This window comes from Mesocricetus auratus, unplaced genomic scaffold, assembly GCF_017639785.1.
Source record: "Mesocricetus auratus isolate SY011 unplaced genomic scaffold, BCM_Maur_2.0 Super-Scaffold_100676, whole genome shotgun sequence".
NCBI classification, from domain to species: Eukaryota; Metazoa; Chordata; class Mammalia; order Rodentia; family Cricetidae; genus Mesocricetus; species Mesocricetus auratus.
Window position 1 is genome coordinate 133536479 of NW_024429266.1, and position 18048 is coordinate 133554526.

Here is an 18048-nt window from a genome sequence, read left to right on the forward strand (position 1 = left end):
GATAGACACTATGTAGGTCGCCAGAGTAAGAGGTCCAGACCCTTTTCTCTGGTAAGAGAAATACTTAGATTAACAATTATGGGTTAAACACTTAAGTCAGAGCTAGTCAGTAAGAAACTAAGCAAACAGCCAACAGCTTCACAATTAATATAGTGTCTCAAGTGTTATTTGGGGGTTAAACAGCAATGGAACCCAGGCAGGAATCCCGCAACAAGGACATTAAACAAAGTGAAGCATGCTCACATGAAAGAGCCAACATTCCATCTAACATTTCCATTTCTATACAATATCCGAAGTTGTCGAATTCAAAGACACAGGGTTGGGAGTATGGCTCAGTTGGTAGAATGCTCACCTTGCATGCGTAAAGCCTTGTGTTCAGTCTCCACTACCACATTAACTGGGCACGGTGGCACAGGCCTGTCATACCAGCACTCAAGAGGTGGAGGCAGGAGGATCAAAGTTCAAAGTCATCTTCAGCTACATATCAAGTTTGAGGGTATCCTGGGATACATAGGAGCTTATTTTAAAAATGTGTGTGTGTGAGTGTGTGTGTGAGTGAGTGTGTGTGTATGTGTGTGTGAGTGTGTGTGTGTGAGTATGTGTGAGTAAGTGTGTGAGTGTGAGTGTGTGTGTGTTGTAGAAACAGCACTGGTCCAGCAATCCCCAGCACTAGAAAAACAAATCCCCCACAAATTCACAGAAGCAGAAAGAATGATAGTTATCAGAGACTGGGAGAAGGAACAATGGAGTTTAATGGGTACAGACTGTCAGCTTTGCAAGACAAAAAAGTCCTGGGGATCTATTTCACAACGTGAATATACTCAGAACCTCAGACCTGGCCACATAAAAGCAGTTAAGATGATGAATTTTATGTTCCTTGGGTTTGTGGTGAAGGGATTATGCTGCACAAGCTCTCTACTGTCGAGATGTCTGTTACACTTTATTTACCACTAGGGGGAAAAATAGTGTTCTCCAAGAAAAGAGGTTTAGTTCAGCTTGTGACCCAGCTGTGCAAACTCTGTTCCCTGAGATAACATCAAACCTCCCATGCAAAAAAAGCGTTTTATCTGTGTTTCTTATTTATATAAACAACTTAATACACTTGAAAGACATGTAAAAGGCTGCAGAAATGGCTCAGTGCTAAGAGGGCTTGCTGTGAAATCATGAGGACCAGAGTTCGAATCTCAGCATAGATATGACAAAGCCAGGTGTCCCATGCATCCCTGTAACCTCTATTCTGAAGCAGGAAAAGACAAAGGATCACGGGAGCGTTTTGGCTGCAAGCCTGGCCAAGAAAATGTAGATTCCACATTCAAGGAAAGACCCTGTCTCAAAGGAAGAGACAGTGATGGAGAAGAAAACTAACTCTTCTGGCCACTGTAACATGAATTCAGGAACACACACTGGGTGTACACTTAAATACGCGCATGTGCGCGCACGCGCACACACACACAAAATAAAGATAAAAATCCTTTTTTAAAGATACAATCTAGGGTTTGGAGAGATGACTCAGTGTTTAAGAGTATTTTCTGCTCCAAACCTGAGTTTGATTCCCAGCCATCAGGCGGCCGATGAGCACCTGTAACTCCAGCTCCAGGGAATCTAGTGCCTTCTTCCGGATCCAAGGATACCTGCACACACATATACATGAAAATAAACATTTTTAAAGATACAACTTAGTAATATTAATATTTTGGGACTGGGCATGCAGCTCACCTGTAGAGTGCATGCTTAGACACTGTGAGGCCCTGAGTTTGGTTCTCAACACCAAATTAATAGGTCCTCTGGAAGAGCAAGTGCTCTTAACCACCTCTCTAGCCCCAAGCCTACCCTTTCATAACCCAAGTGCCATGCCCTCATATAGAGATGCATAATTAAAATTTCATAAATGTTTTCAAAACAAAGAAAAAATGAAATAAAAGAGTAGGTTTTGGCTTCCAGTTTGTTGGTACAAGTGATAGCAGCTCTTGAGGAGATAATTTAGCTGTGGATCTCTGACATTCCATCTTCCCTCAGACTAAGCAGTCAGTCATCCTTGTTGAATGTTTATAATGTGTATAGCTCTTTTTTTCTGGGAACTTCTGTTCACATGCTCAAAGAGGCCAAGGCCCCCCTTCCTTCAGCTACGCAAGTCCAGATTCATCTGACACCTGTCACCTCCACCATGCTGCTTACATCCCATCCCAGTGACATCAAAGATATGTGCCTGAGAGGCCATGTCTATCCTGACCTGAAGGTTAGTCCCTGAGGTCTGAAGATTACAGCAGCCTGGACCTTTCAGAGCGCACAAGCCCTGGCCAAGATGGAGCTGATGTTTCTGCCATCAAAGCCTTCAAGACAGAAAGAAACAAAGAAGCACAGAACACAGCAGAAATATCATTCTTGTGGCATTGTCTGCACGACTTCACAGATGTGGCACTAGGCTTCAGCCAAAGACCTCTCTGGAGCTATTATCAAGGTCCTGAGAACTGTCCAGTGGGGAGGGAGCAGTGTCTGACAGCCATGCCACACAAGACATCATAGGTCTCATCAGTGGCCTTGGGAAACACAAACGAGGCAGGCATGGTGGGCACACACCTGTAGTCCCAGCACCACATAAACCAGGCATGGCAGTGCACACCCATAAGTCGCAGCACTCAGAAAGTCCAGGAGAGAGCATCAGGAGTCAGCTGCATTACCAAATTTAGGACCAGCCTGGGCTAAATAAGTCCTTGTCTATAAACAAAAAAGCAAAGCAGACCTCATCTTTTTTTTTTTTTTTTTTTTTTTTTGGCTTTTTGAGACAGGGTTTTTCTGTGGCTTTGGAGGCTGTCCTGGAACTCACTCTGTAAACCAGGCTGGCCTCGAACTCACAGAGATCCTTCTGCCTCTGCCTCCTGAGTGCTGGGACTAAAGGTGTATGCCACTGCCACCTGACTGTTTTTCATTGTTTTAATGGGCAATCTTTAAATTTTTTTAGATTGAAGTATCTGTATTTTATGTGTATGGTAATTTTGCCTGTGTGTCTATATGTGTACTTCTGTGCACCATATGTGTGAAGTGCCCACGGGGGCCAGAAGAGGGCATCAGAGCCACTGAACTGAAGTTATTGCTGTTCTAAGGCACCATGTAGGTGGTGGGAATCAAACCCAGATTCTCAGGAAGAGCAGCCAATGCTTTTAACCACTGAGTCTCTCCAGCCCCTTAACTGGCAGTCTTGGCTACTATGACTTACACACAAGTATTTACAATATCGTTTAACCAGGCATGATGGTGCACCCTCTTAATCCCGGCCCTCAGAAGGCAGAGGCAGGTACAGGTGGATTTCTGAGTTGCAGGCCATATGGACGTTAGTGAGTTCTAGAGGCAGGATTCTTCTCAACAGGTTAGATGGACGTCTGGGTGTCAGGACCGGCTCAGAGGCAGATGGAAACCAATAGATCCAAAGTTGAGATAGTTCATGAGCCTGGAATGAAGCTCAGCTCACAGGGTGATTGCCTTAGCAGCTACAAACCCTGGGCTCATCCCCAGCCGTGCATAAACTAGGGTGGCATACACCTGTAATCTCAGCATTCAGGAGGTAAAGGCCAGCTTTGGCTGCAAAATGACTTTGAAGCCAACCCTGTCTAGTCTGGAACTTGCTATGTAGGCCAAGCTGGCCTCAAACTTAATCCTGAAGTTTTAGCCAAGTCACTGGGCTGGTGGTTCTTGGACACACATTCTTACACGTTCTAGATTAATTCTCGTTGCGGCAACTGTCTTTCACAGTGACAAAGCCTTGAAGCCAACAGAAAGTGTATGAATCCTTGAGCCACTTCCAGTGGTCACTTTATCGTCACGTGTCCAACTAACCTGCTTTCATCATGACACTGGCCCCCACCCTGGCCGCCTCTGAGCACAGGAGTACTTCCCAAGGAGCCTCACTGGGGGAAGGCATGGCAGGAATCAGATACGGAGATCCTGATGGCTGGGGGACAGTAGTGTCCTACTGTCCCCTCCTCTACTCCAACATGCCTGCTTTTTCTCTCTAGAACCCAGCCTCAGAGGACCACGTGTCCTGAACTCAGCTGACCGCTGTCTCGTACCCAGGACAGGGACATGAGTATCTGCTTCTGGATAAAGCTACCTAAGAGCCACAGGGACACAGAAATCTCAGCCCCGGGTCCCTGCCTGCCTCAGGCTCACAGGGCACTTTATCTTGTTTTGTCTAAATCTCTTCTCACTAGTACCAACTCTATAGAATGAGAGGGTTTTTTAAGTAAGGAGGTCGTGGGGGTTAGGTAGCCCCAGGAACACCCTGGGTGTGCCCTTCCGGCACTTACCCTGCATCAAGAGCCAGGCAGGAAGCTCTCAAGAGCATTGATTGCATAAGGATGGAGGGTTGAGAGGCCTGGGGTGCGGCTGGAGAGGTTCATTCTGACCCCACTCACAGCTGACCCCTGCCTCAACATTCTTTGCCCAGAGAGCTGGGGTCCAGCAAGACCCCCTTGAGGATGAGCAGAGAGACAGGGAGCTGGGGAAGAGGGCAAAGGAAAGGAATAGAACCGATATCAGCCAGCACAGGGGAGGTGACAGGTGTGGCCCTGCCGAGAAGGCCTGGGATCAAACACCTGGAGGGCTCTCGAGACGCAAGCAAACATGAAGGTCAACTTGCTCCCATGAGGTCCGGCTCCAGGTCCTCTCCCCCACTATAAGAGCCTCTGCCTCGAGTAGGATGCCAGGCAGTGGGCAGCTATGGCCAAGTCACATCTACTGCAGTGGCTGCTGCTGCTGCCCACACTCTGCAACCCAGGTGCGGGTAAGTCTCCACTTGCTGAGCCAGCTCTGTCCTAGAACGACCTGGGGCTGCACACAGTCCTGAGGCCCAAAGAGACCCTGGGGACTGTCCACGGGCAGTGGGTGGAGGACTCAGAAATGTTTGACAACAGCAATGGCCACCCAATTGCAATGAAACTGGGTTGGGGTGGGGTGAAGGCAGGGTGCCAAGTGTATCCTGGATCCTGACAAAGGCTGCTCTGACCCCAACTGTAGCTGTCGGGTCAGCCACATCCCTGGATTGTGCGCAGGGCCCTAAATTCTGGTGCCAAAATGTGGAGCAAGCAGTGCAGTGCAGAGCCCTGGGGCACTGCCTGCAGGAAGTCTGGGGACATGTAGGAGCTGTGAGTAGCACCCAAGCATGCACTAGGGATGTGGAAAGAAGGAATCGGGGAGGGTACAAGGGAAGTGGGGTTCCCACAGAGGCTGGGGCGGCCTGGAGGATGGTATGATATAGTATGACATAGAATATGGGAATGAAATAGATGTGAAGATACAGCATGGGATGAATGAGAGGGGGCAGGTCGACAAAAGGTGGGGTAGAGTAGAGTCAGCTGGGTGGATGGGTGGGTGGGTGGGTAAGACGGACGAGTTGGGATGAAGTGGATGGGACGGGACGGGAGGGATGGGATGGGATGGGATGGGACGGGACGGGACCGGACGGGACGGGATAGGATAAAATGAGATGGGTCAAGTGGGATGGGTGGGTGGGATAGTCTGCAGAATAGGATGATATGGGATGATGGGCAGCTTCTTATATCTTAGAAGGAGGGACCGTCAGCCTGGGTCTGAGAAAGCTGCACTCCCTGGAGCTAGGAGCATGCCCAACTCATTTGCCCCACATGAGACCCTTTTTACAGAATGACCTGTGCCAAGAGTGTGAGGATATTGTCCAACTCCTCATAAAGATGACCAAGGAAGACATTTTCCAGGTAATGGGAAGCAGATCCTAGAGGAAGTTTAGGGAAGAGGGCATGAGGGGCAGAGTGAGATGGAGCAAGCTCTCCAGAGGGTATTTCCAGGTGAGGCCTCCACACTCATCCAGCCACTAAAGAGTAGGTTCATAAAACTGAGCTTAGGGAGTGGAAAGATGGCTCAGTGGCTCGGAGCACAGAGTGTTCTGGAAGACCTGAGTCTGGTTCCCAGCACCCACATCAGACAGCTTACAGCCACGTGTCACTCCAGGATGATCTGATGCCTCTGGTCTCGGTGAGCACACACCCTCTCCCACATGCATCCAGTGTGCTCTGTTGGAGACCTTGCATCACGGGATTCTGGTGGGGACAGACCTCACAAAGGCCAGGCTAACCCTCCCTTCTCTGACCTCCCAGGACACAATCCGGAAGTTCTTGGAGCAAGAATGTGAGATCCTTCCCTTGAAGCTGCTTGTGCCCCGGTGTCGCCAAGTGCTTGATGTCTACCTGCCCCTGGTTATCGACTACTTCCAGAGCCAGATAGTGAGGACCCGACCTGCCTGCCACACCTGCCACACAGCTCATGTGCCTAAGCAGCCCCAACACACACACACACACACACACACACACACACACACACACACACACACAGAGAGAGAGAACATTTAACTAGATATGTACACAGCACCCACACAGCCATACACATGAACACCCATATACATACCCACACACGCACACGTACACCCCTCAATCAGATACACACATGGAATCCCAAACACACAGATACACTTCTCACTACAGCCAAAGGAAACTCAGTTCCTTCATGTAGAAACCCAGATCAGAGTATATCTACTCCATGACACCAACATTCAGACACTCCTTCCATCCTCTCCTTTCTCTCTCTCTCTCTCTCTCTCTCTCTCTCTCTCTCTCTCTCTCTCTCTCTCTCTCTCTCTCTCTCTCTCTCTCTCTCTCTCTCTCTCTCTCACACACACACACACATACACACATCCTTATTTAATTCACACAGTATGCTCACATGCAGTCACACTTTCCCAGACAACTGCCTCAAGGCCCTACACTGGAATCCCAAGATAGAGCACCCCATCCAGCCTGCTATCCATAAACCCAGGCTCAAAGACTGCGGTCCTTGTCCCTGAGCAGAGGCTGGGCAGTGAGGGATTCCCTCCTGATCCTAACAGCCCTTACCTTTCTGTGCCCTAGAACCCAAAGGCTATCTGCAATCATGTGGGGCTGTGCCCACTTAGACAGGCTAAGCCAGAACAGGAGCCAGGGATGCAGGATGCAATTCCAGACCCTCTGATGAACAAGCTGGTCCTCCCAGTGCTGCCAGGGGCCTTCGTGGCAAGGCCCGGGCCTCACACACAGGTAAGCCAGCCCTCCCCACCTCACCCCCCAACAGCCAGAAGGCTAAAGTGGCCGCTGAGACACATGAGCACCCAGAGGGACGGAGCTGGGAAGAAACAAAAGGGACCAGGCAGAGCTTAAACTAGGAGGCAGAGAAGCGAAGTGAGATGGCCAGGGCTTGGGAGGTACCCAGCCTTAACCCCCCCCCATCACCACTTCCTTCCTCAGGATCTCTCTGAGCAACAGCTCCCCATCCCTCTGCCCTTCTGCTGGCTTTGCAGGACTCTGATCAAGCGGGTCCAAGCCGTGATTCCCAAGGTAAGGCCTCGGTGTGCAGAACCGCACAGAGCTCAGGAGGGCCCCATAGCTGCACGTTCCCCACCTCAACACACTGAGAAGGCTGTGAGGAATTAGGTGAGGACGCCCACGCATTGCCCCTACCCAAGGAACCTTGAGGCTCCTGTATAGGAGGGTAAATCAGGGCCAGCCTTCTCTTCCAGCTGCTCATCATCCAAAGGCTGAGAAGCCCCGGTTGTCACTATAGAAAAAAATGCATTAATTCTCCCAAAACAGAATTCCACTAGTAATTTCCACTCCTTCTGTCCTCCAAGCCCATGATGGCTTCTCCCAGTGGTCTCATTAACCCCGGGGTTGTCCTACACACAAACGGTCATGCCCTACCAACACTGCTTAAATGGGGTCCCACAGGCAATATCACTCATTATGACCCACGGCAGGGCACACATTCCTTCCGTTTCTGAAGCTTGTGTTGTGGAAGGAACTTGCAGCTTATGGACCTCGCAGAGCTGAGGATGCACACAGACAAAATGATAGGAATTACACAGGCAGGCCAGGGAGACGCTCTAAAGAAGTAACATTTAAGCCAAGGTCTAGGAGAAAACAGAGCTCCGATGAGCCAAAGACACCCATCGAGAAGAAACGGGCTCAGTGAGTAATGCACTTGCTGAACCCGAGTTCAGATCCTCAACACCTGCACAAAAAGCTGGGGATAGCAATGCACACTTGTAACCCTACACATGAGGGAGGCAGAGATAAGCTTGCTGGAGCTTGCTGGCCACTCAGCCTAGCCAAACGGATGAGCTCCAGGGTTAATGAGATGCCTTGTCTCAAAACAGAAGGTAGAGGGGCTGGAGATATGGCTCAACAGTTAAGAGCACTCGCTGCTTTTCCAGAGGGCTGAGCTGGGCTCCCAGCACCCCTGTCAGGTGGCTTCAACCACCTGTAACTCCTGCTCTGAGGAATCCAGTGCCCTCTTCTGGCACCACGGGTACCTGCACATGTGTGGCACGCACACACTCAGGTACACACACATACACACGAATAAAAATAAGCCTTTAAAAAACTGATTAGGTGGGGGTGACTAACCAAGGCACTACATTGACCTCTGACCTCCACATACCTGCACACACAAGTGTCCATGGCATACACATACAGAAACAGACAAACAAAAACCCAGTGATATCAGCCTGAACATCACTGGCTGACGACCCAATCAACGACCCAAAGTATGAGCAAAACCATCGTCAAGAGACAAGGTGTGGGCAGGTGCAGACAGCATCAGAGAGCTGAGAGGGAACAGCCAGCAAAGCCGGAGACTGTGGTGGGTTGCCAGGGAAGCTAGGAGAGGAGGGGTGTCCGACTGATCAGAGAACTGCCGAAGCACCAAGCAGGATGAAGGCAGGGGATGTTCCAGAGAGAGGAGCAGGCGCGGCGAGCCTGCCTAAGGCCAGAAGCAGTCTTAGCATCCTCTCCAGCCAACAGGGACCAGAGGGGGGAGAGAGCCAGGAGAGGCATGGGTGGAGCCCATCTCGTCAGGGAACAGCTTGGTCACTGACCTCCATGACTGTCGGCTTGTGTCACCGTAACAGGAGGAGAGCCGTGGGTGGGTCGATGATCACAGGTGGGCGCCTTAAGTGAAGCGCCCCATTTGGGAGGCATCACACTCCGGGGATGTCCATACTCTGGGCCCTCTTCCTTCCTCAACATCCTGGCACTGGGGCCAGCTTGTCACATGGACCGAATAAAGGAGTACAGGAAAGAGCCACACGTTTGCCCTCTGCTGCCCTTGCTTAGAGGTTGTTTGGAATTGGAGAGAGGTGGGAGAATGGCTGGCTATCCCGGGGGCTCTTAAAGCCAAGGGTCTGTGAGCTTCGAGGGTCAATGGAAGGAACTGTCTTCCCGATGGACGACCACGGGGAAGGAGGGTGGCCCTTCGAGCCAGGCTGTTAGAAGCCGAGGCCTTGCTGGCCTTTCCAAGTGACACCAAAGCAACTGAAGTCAGATCTGTGTCAACTGCTGACTCTCTCAGAGACCCCAGGTGCACCCCCTGAGTCCCCTGCCATCTTGGGTGCTCAGTGGCCTGTGGACAGCGCTGCTCTCCTTCCTAGAAGGGAGAAAGGGGTGTGCCTGGGGTGCCCTCTCATATGGGCACAAATGAGAGCCCGCCAGAGGAAGGTCCCATGCTGTCCTTTCTCCACCCCCACCCCAGGGTGTGCTGGCTGTGGCTGTGGCCCAGGTGTGCCACGTGGTACCCCTGGTGGTGGGTGGTATCTGCCAGTGCCTGGCTGAGCGCTATACAGTCCTCCTGCTAGACGCACTGCTGGGCCGCGTGGTGCCCCAGCTGGTCTGCGGCCTGGTCCTCCGATGTTCCACTGAGGATGCCATCGGCCCAGGTGAGCCTGCTGTCACCCCCCACTACCCTCCTCCTTTGGTCCTGTCCCTGACTTATATCACTACAGGGCACATGCGGGGAAGGTGGGAACACGGACAAGGTGGGGGACAGGAACCAACACCTTTTTATTTACTGTTTGTATATCTGTGTGGATATTAGTGCATGGCCAGCGTCCGCATCTACATACCACGTGTGTGCCCGGTTCCCACGGAGGCCACAAAGGATGCTGGATCCTCTAGAACTGGGATAACTGACAGTTGTGTGCCACCATGTGGGTTCTGGGGATCGAACCCAGGTCCTCCGGAAGAGCAGTTGGTGCTTTTAACTGCTCGGCTTTTAACTGTCGAAACGTCTCTCCAGCCCCAGAACCAACACTTACACAAGACGGCTTTTTGGAAGGATTAAAACAGAATCTTAGAGTTGGGTGTGGTGGCGCACGCCTTTAATCCCAGCACTCGGGAGGCAGAGGCAGTTGGAGCTCTGTGAGTTCGAGGCCAGCCTGGTCTACAAGAGCAAGCTCCAGGACAGCCTCCATAGCCACAGAGAAACCCTGTCTCGAAAAAACCAAGGAAAAAAATCAGAATCTTACTACATAGCACAGGCTGGCCTTTAAGCTTGCTGTGATCCTCCTGCCTCAGACTCTGAAGTGCTGGCATGACAAAGTATGTGCCACCGTGCCCAGCCTGCAGGACAATTTTGACCATTTTGTCTTTAGCCCTCCCTGCTCTGGATCCCCTGGTAGAAGAATGGCCACTACAAGACGCTGAGTGCCGTCTCTGCAAGTCTGTGATCACCCGGGCCTGGAACACCAGTGAGCAGGCTACGCCGCAGGCTATGCCACAGGCAATGCGCCAGGCCTGCCTTCGCTTCTGGTTGGACAGGCCAAAGGTACGGGGTGGACACGGGGGTAGGATTTATGACCTATGTGTGGTGGTGGCTGAGCCAGAAGAGACTTTGTAGCCAGAGACACACAGGACACTGGACTGGAGCCCAGCCAGGTAGACAGGATGTGGGTCAGACAATGATGGGATTGTCACAACTGTAATTGGCTTCGAGCATCAGCACCTTCTTCAGGGGCTGAGTACAAAGAAAGTACTATTGGTCACGGCAGGAAAGGGTCTCACTGTCATTTTGTGGTTTCACCCGAGTGTTTGCCACACTATCCCCCTGGTGTTATCCCTGGTGAGTAGAATTCGACAGTGCCTAGTAAGCACCAGAAAATGAGCAAAGCCAAGGCCAGCTGGAGCAGGAAAGGGATTTAGCCTTCTCCAGGATCCTTCCTGTCCCACCCTTCTCACTCTGACTCAACAGGCAGAAGTCCACCTGCACAAGAGGGCTAGAAACTGGGTAAGGTAGAGCTGGCCTGTAATCCTAGCATTTGGAAGGCTGAGGAAGGAGAATTGGGAGTTCGAGGGCAGCCTCAGCTATATAAATTAATGAGTTCAGGGTCAGCCTGGGCTACATGAGACCTTGTCTAGAGAAAGGAGACAGAGGAGACCAAACCAGAGAAACGCTCTGGGGGGGAGGGGTGCTGAGTAAGATGGCACCCTGGCACTGCCCTCGAGCCTGACAAGCTCCTTGGGGCCCAGATGGTAAAAGGGGAGAATCAACTTCTGTAAGATGTCCTGCTGAGCACACATGTGCCCCACACATGTAAATAAATACAACGCACTTTCACAGCCAGGCCGTGGTGGCGCACACCTTCAGTCCCAGCATTCAGGAGACAGGGGCGGGCAGACCTTTGAGTTGGAAGCCAGCCTGGCCTACAGAGTGAGTTCCAGGACAGTGCGGCTACACAGAGAAACCTGTCTCAAAAACAAAAACAAAAAACAGCCGGGCGTTGGTGGCGCACGCCTTTAATCCCAGCACTCGGGAGGCAGAGGCAGGAGGATCTCTGTGAGTTCCAGGCCAGCCTGATCTACAGAGCGAGTTCCAGGACAGCCTCCAAAACAATACAGAGAAACCCTGTCTCGAAAAACCAAAAAAACAAACAAACAAAAAACAAAAATCAAAACAACCTACGATAAATTTCCTCACTGAAGAAGAAAGTACTTTCTTTAGAGAGAGGGTCTCATGTCTCTGAAACTGATCTTGAAGAACCTTTTGGTCCTCCTGCCGGCACCTCGTCTGTCTTGGGAATACAGGCATGCACCACCATGCTCAGTTTCATGTGGTTCAGGGAGTTTAAACGGAAGGCTTCATGTGTGCGGGGCGAACATGAACCGACTTGAGGCCAGGCCACTGGTCTCTCTTCCCAACAGCCGGCTGCAGTGCCCTGCCTTTCCACAGAAGCTCCCTGCAAGTCAGTCAGGGTTAGGAAGTGTCCTTTGTTTTCCTTTTCTTTTATTTCATGCGTATGTGTTTTGTGCGCACGTATGTATGAGCACCATGTGTGTGCAGTGTCCAGAGAGGCCAGAAGAGGCCAGCAGATTCCTTGGAACTGGAGTTAAGGATGGTTATGAGCAGTTGCTCAGGTCCTCCAAAAGAGCAGCGAGTGCCTCATCTGCCCAACCCTCAGGCAGTGTCAGCGGTCAGCCAGGCACTGACAGACAGACACATGCCCACAGTCAGGATGGAAGGAATGGAGTGGCCGAGGGAGGAGCTGCAGGACGGGAAGTCCTGTCGTAGACTGCAGCCTACACATCGCGTGTCTCTCCTCAGTGTGAACACTTTGTGGAACAGCACGCACCCCAGCTGCTGGCTCTGGTGCCCAGGAGCAGGAATGCCCATGCTGCCTGCCAGGTATGCCCACTACTTCAGCTGGTCCCTGGAGCCCCACCCTCCATGGTTCATGATCCTCAGGCAGCCCCATCTCTTGGATCCAGGCAGCCTCGAGTACAGCAGCCTAGGACTAATTGTACCTACAGAATAGGTTTGGTCTCAGAACAGCAAAGAACACATCCCGGTAAAGTGGAAGGGGAGGAGACACATGATGGGGTAGATAACTAAGGGCTGTGGTATGATGCTCATTATGGGATGTGGTTGTGCTCAGTGACCAGTGTGCATTTGGTGGTGGGGTTATAGTATAAGGTGGGGTCCCACCTCCCGGTCTGTAAGTCCCTGGTGGGGTTACAGTATAAGATGGGGTCCCACCTCCCCTATGGCTTGGGGAGTAGCACAGCAGGTCTTCAAGATCATATCAAGAGTGCCCCCCAGGCAGCAGCAGGCCTGAAGTGGGGGTTGTCTCCGTACCCTCGAGAGTTAGGAGTAGAAAGCTGAGTCCCCTGTGCTGTCTCTGGCAGGCCCTAGGAGTGTGTGAGGCCCCGGCCAGTCCTCTGCAATGCTTCCAAACCCTACACCTCTGAGAACTTGGTCTCCAGGTAAGTCCCAGCCCCACTTGGGGCGAGGGCTGGGTCTTTGCTTGCTAAGGCTTGGGAACAGAGGTCCTCCGGCCCCCTTCTGTGGACTGTGTCATCCGCCTCTCCCAGGCACAGCTCCAGCTCCTAAGGGTCACCAGTGCGTCCATCAGGAAAAGTGTTCTGTTTGTTCTGTTGCTGTTGGCTTTGATCCATTGCTACTCCTTGCCCTTCCCACCCCATCCACGGTTTCCACCCAAGGCCTCCTCACATCTGGGCTGCCTGACCTTAAGGATATCACATGATCCGGCAAAACCCAACATTTCTTAGGCCTCAGGGAAGTCACACGTCACTGTCTACGCTGTCACCCCCTCAGATGCCAGGAGTACCATGGTCACCTGACCTCCTCCTCCTCAAGCCGATAGCTTTCCAGGTCACTGTTATCTAAAGCAGAGTAGCTTTAGCCCCAGAGTCAGGGGATGACCTGGCTGACGAGGGGCAACGGTGATCTCTCAAGTGACGGTGACGGTTAAACTGGGTCCAGTCACAATGTACTCAAAGCCAGCCCCTCACCGCGTGGTCATATGCCGTTTGTTCCCACGTGTGTAAGACTCAGTCAGCGCCTGTGCCAGGGCTCTGCTGGTGTGCACAGTCAGCCCACCACTTCTAATGTGAGGAAGGACCCAGAACTGTCGCCGCCATTGTGGGCAAGGGCATTTCAACTCAGTAAGTCTCTCAGGGACCAATCTAACATGCCCTTCCCTATCAAGTCCATCTGGGCTCCTGGAATGAGGGAGGTACCCAAGATGAGAGTCACCTTTCCCCCAGATCCCGGGGCTCCAGGCCTTGCCTACTGAAGCTGGAAGAGTGAGAGGTGGCCTGAGCTCTGCTCCCAACTCTGCCATCAACAGGCCATGGGCCCCCAGGCAAAGTATGCTTTTGAGGTGTCTTTAGTGTGCTAGCTGGGGTTTCTGTTGCTGTGAAGAGACACCATGACCACAGCAACCCTTACAAAGGACAGCATGTAATGGGGTGGCTCACAGTTCAGAGGTTTAGTCCATTGTCATCACTGTGGCGGCATGCAGGCAGACACGGTGCAGGGGCTGAGAGTCCCACATCTCGATCAGCAGGCAACAGGAAGTGAACTGAGACACTGGGTGTGGCTTTAGCATATATGGGACCCCCCCAAAGCCCGCCTCCACAGTGACGCACTTCCTCCAACAAGAACACACCCACTCTCACAAAGCCACACCTCCTAATAGTGCCACTCCCTTTGGGGGCCATTTTTTTTCAAACCACCACAACTAGTCTAGCAGCAAGTGGCTGGATGAAGGGACTCTGGCTCTTCTGAACTGTTGCCATCACAAGCAGTCCTAAACCCCACCAGCTACTCTCCCTGAGAAGAGCCTCGCCTCCCACACTCACCCTCCCACTTCCTTCCTCACAGCTCCCTACACCAGATGGCGACGAACCTCAGTCTGTGCCCTCCGCCTGTGTCAGCCTGTATGGCCCATGCTAGCCACAGCCCAACACCAAAGTGGTTTCTGCCTCCTTCGGGGATGCGGTGCAGCAGGCCCATGTCTTCTGGGAGCCTGCAGAGGGGCTTCGGGTCTGCACACCCAGCAGAGCCCAGCCTAGCTCCAATGGCTCCTACAGCCCCCAGGGACTGAGAAGAAACTGTCATGGCTCCCAGAAGACAGCAAGAAGAAGCTGGGTCTGGCCACACCAACCCCTTGCTAACACTTCTATGAAATTCAAGCTTCAGAAAAATAAAAAATGGGAACATGAACTATTAGAAGGGCTGTGGGTGAGGCTCGGTGGCAGGACGCTTTCCTAGCATGCAGAAAACCTGGGTTGAATCTCCAGCACAAAAAAAAGAGTTTGAAGGTGGTGTGGTGGCCCCCACCTACAATCTCAACACTTGGGAGACTACTACCTCTCTGTAGAGGATTGTAAGAATCGAGGCCGGTCTGGGATATAGACCTTTCTTAAGTCAAACAAACAAACAGAAAAACAACAAAGCAGTCTAAGAGATAAAGATAGGCATTGAAATCCTCAGCTTGTGCTTTTTCAAAAAAATAGAAAACAAAAACAAAAAACCCAAACAAACAAAAACCAGGAAGGGCTGGTGACACACTCTGGTGAGTGAAAGTTAATGCCCCCCTCCATCAGGTGTGGTCGGTATTAGCCCCACATTGCAGGGGCCATACATCCGGACTGATGTCTTTGGGGCTTTGACCGGTACCAATCATGGGATAGGCTAACTCTCCAACGGTGTTAAAGACGAGACCTCTGGTCACGTCAGGAAGGCTCCCAGTTAATACTGAAGGCCACAGTTTATTGTTCCATCATCTTAAGTAACCATCCGAAGGTGGGGGCAGTGGCAGAAAACATCTATTATCATGAATAAAGGGCAGGTAGCAAACATTTCCCTAAATTCTAGAGACACTTCTAGTATCACGTACTCAAGCCCTCAGGTACCCCACGCCAGCATGACTCACCAGTCCTCAGGGTGGGTGGAGAGTCGGCCTGGCACAAGTCTATTGTTATTAGAATAGGAGCCATTCCCCACAGAGGCCAGGCCATCGGGCAGTAATCAGCTGACATCTAAAAGACAATGGAAGTTCTAAGCTCTCAGAACCTGTGGCGGGGTGGATCATATTTTCAAAATATTACACAGGCCTCAACAGCACCCAAGGCTGGTCACCTCAGCTTGATCCCCATCATCCACACGACAGAAGGAGAGCGCCAACATCTAATTGTCCTTTGACCTCCACATGTGGGCTGCACATTACATACATACATGCATATACACATACACACATACATGCATGCATGCATACATACAAACATACATACATACATACATGCACATTTAAACTAAAAATCAGGGAATTGGGCCTATGACATGGTTCAGCAGACACTTGCTGCACAAGTCTGATGATCTGAATTTGATCCCTGAAATCCAAGATGGTGGTAGAAAGTCCCAAAAGTTATCCTCTGACCTCCACATTTACGCCATGGTACCCACAACTCCCACACCCCGTTATAAACATACACATAATTATGATAATTTTCTTTTAAGTCAGGAAATCCCTGGCCTGGGTGAGGGTGGGCACTGCATGCTCTGACCATTACGGCTCCATATTTGAGGTGTTCTGTGCTAACCAAGATAAAAAGGGTTTCTAGAGTTGACGGTATGGCTGAGTGGCAGAGCACAGGGTTAGCATGCTCTAGACCCTGATTTATCCCAGCACTGAAAACAAAAGGGCATGGAAAGAGGGGTGGATTTCTCTGAATTTTCTTTTTTAAAAGATTTTATTTATTATGTACACAGTGTTCTGTTTGCATGTATCCCTACGTGCCAGAAGGTGGCACTGGATCTCAATACAAATGGCTGTGAGCCACCATGTGGTTGCTGGGAATTGAACTCAGGACCTCTGGAAGAGCAACCAGTGCTCTTAACCTCTGAGTCATCATCTCTCCAACCCTCTCCTGACTTTTTTAAATTTACAAACCTGAGGGTGATTCCATATCTGCCATGAGTATCTAAGATCAGTTAGGACTGTGCATACCAAGGACTAGTTCCCATGTTGACACAATGCCTGAGCCACAGCTAATGAAAGTCCTGTTCCCTTGTGCAAAATAAGAAAACAGTATCTTTTAAGGGACGGCAGGAATCAGTCTCAGCCTGATGTCAGCAGGGCCAGGGCCTACCTCTTACGGAGCACAAGTCTACATCTGCTCCCCGCCAGCCTGGTCTCCCTCCTGCTGCCCTCACCCCCCAAGCTTACTTAAGGTGAGCTGAAGGTTCCGGACATCAAAGTAAGCAAATAAGAGGCTGGAGAGATAGCTCAGCAGCTTAGAGAACTTTTCTCACTGGGACCTGGGTTTGATTCCCAGTACCCACATGGCAGCTCACTACCATCTACAACAATAGTTTCAGAGGCTCTGATACCCTCTTTGGGCATGACTATACTATACACAGCTGTGATCTTGGCGCTCGGGAAGCAGTCCAGCCTGGCCTGCATATCAAGGTCTGTAATGGAGAGGGCTGTCTTCCCAGTTATATCTTCCTACATCTGTTTATAAGTCCTGATCACTTCCTTAGAATCAGTTTCAAGATGCATTTTTGTGGGACAAAGGTCTGCACATCTGCATGTTTGTACTTTTAACACATGCTTCCTGTTGAGTTGGTGCTCTGCCCACGCTTTACCAATTTCCAGCCCAACTGGAAGTGCCTCTTCCATTTTCTGTAAGTCTGAGGATTAGCAACCCTTCACATTTTTACTGAAAGACAAATGAAAAATGGCTTCCTGATCCTGCACGGTGGTTCATGTCTATAACCCCTATACTTCAGCCTGGGTTACACAATCAATTTTAGGGCAGACTAAGCTAGAGTAAGACCCTGTCTGGAAGAGGGAGGCAGGCTGACTGGTTGGTTGGTTGGTTATGTAGTTCATTCTGTAGAGGCTGCCAAGCCCTGAGTTCAGTTCCCAGCACTGCATAACCAGATGTGATGGCCTGTAGTCTCAACACGTGGAAGGTAGAGGGAGGATAAGAAGTTCAAGGTCACACTCAGCTTGATCCCCATGGTCCACATGACGAAGGAGAGCACCAACTTTTAGTTCTTTGACCCCCACATGTGCACTGCACATTACATACACAAGGCCCTCTTGTAATTAACATTTTATTTTTTTATTTTATGCACAAGTATTCTGCCTGCATGAATGTTGACTGTACATGTGTCTGTCTGGTGCCTTCAAAGGCCTGAAGAGGGCATTGGATGCCTTGGAAATGGAGTTATAGAAGGTTTAAGCTGTCATATAAGAGCTGGGAATGGAACCCTGGCCCCCTGAAGAGCAGAAAACACTCTTAATCAACAAGCCAGCTCTTCATCTTTGATTACATGTTTACAGGTTGTTCATATTTTATCCTTTGTGGAATATGTTTGAGCATTCTGCCTGATTTTGTTATTCTTTTA

The 18048-nt window shown here is 50.8% G+C and overlaps 1 protein-coding gene across 3 annotated transcripts; it reads left to right on the top strand.

Moving 5' to 3' along the window:
• The first annotated feature begins 4627 nt into the window (after positions 1-4627).
• Positions 4628-14859, top strand: Sftpb (surfactant protein B). 3 transcript variants are annotated; one of them, XM_005076094.4, is made up of 11 exons: positions 4628-4777; positions 5011-5138; positions 5655-5726; positions 6126-6251; positions 6933-7097; positions 7305-7394; positions 9586-9769; positions 10484-10656; positions 12430-12510; positions 13011-13088; positions 14512-14859. In XM_005076094.4, the coding sequence occupies exons 1-10, from the start codon at positions 4714-4716 to the stop codon at positions 13071-13073; spliced, it is 1146 nt and encodes a 381-aa protein (XP_005076151.1). In that variant the 5' UTR covers positions 4628-4713; the 3' UTR covers positions 13074-13088; positions 14512-14859. The 3 variants fall into 3 exon arrangements, with proteins under 3 accessions (XP_005076151.1, XP_021086311.1, XP_021086310.1); XM_021230652.2 differs by having other exon boundaries at positions 9655-9769; XM_021230651.2 differs by having other exon boundaries at positions 4630-4771.
• Positions 14860-18048: the final 3189 nt, after the last annotated feature.

Excerpts from the sequence above, each read along its gene's own strand:
- Sftpb (XM_005076094.4), top strand. The coding sequence starts at position 4,714 with ATGGCCAAGTCACATCTACTGCAGTGGCTGCTGCTGCTGCCCACACTC. Across the intron at positions 5,727-6,125 it reads CCAAGGAAGACATTTTCCAG|GACACAATCCGGAAGTTCTT; the intron begins GTAATGGGAAGC and ends CTGACCTCCCAG. Across the intron at positions 9,770-10,483 it reads TGAGGATGCCATCGGCCCAG|CCCTCCCTGCTCTGGATCCC; the intron begins GTGAGCCTGCTG and ends TTTTGTCTTTAG.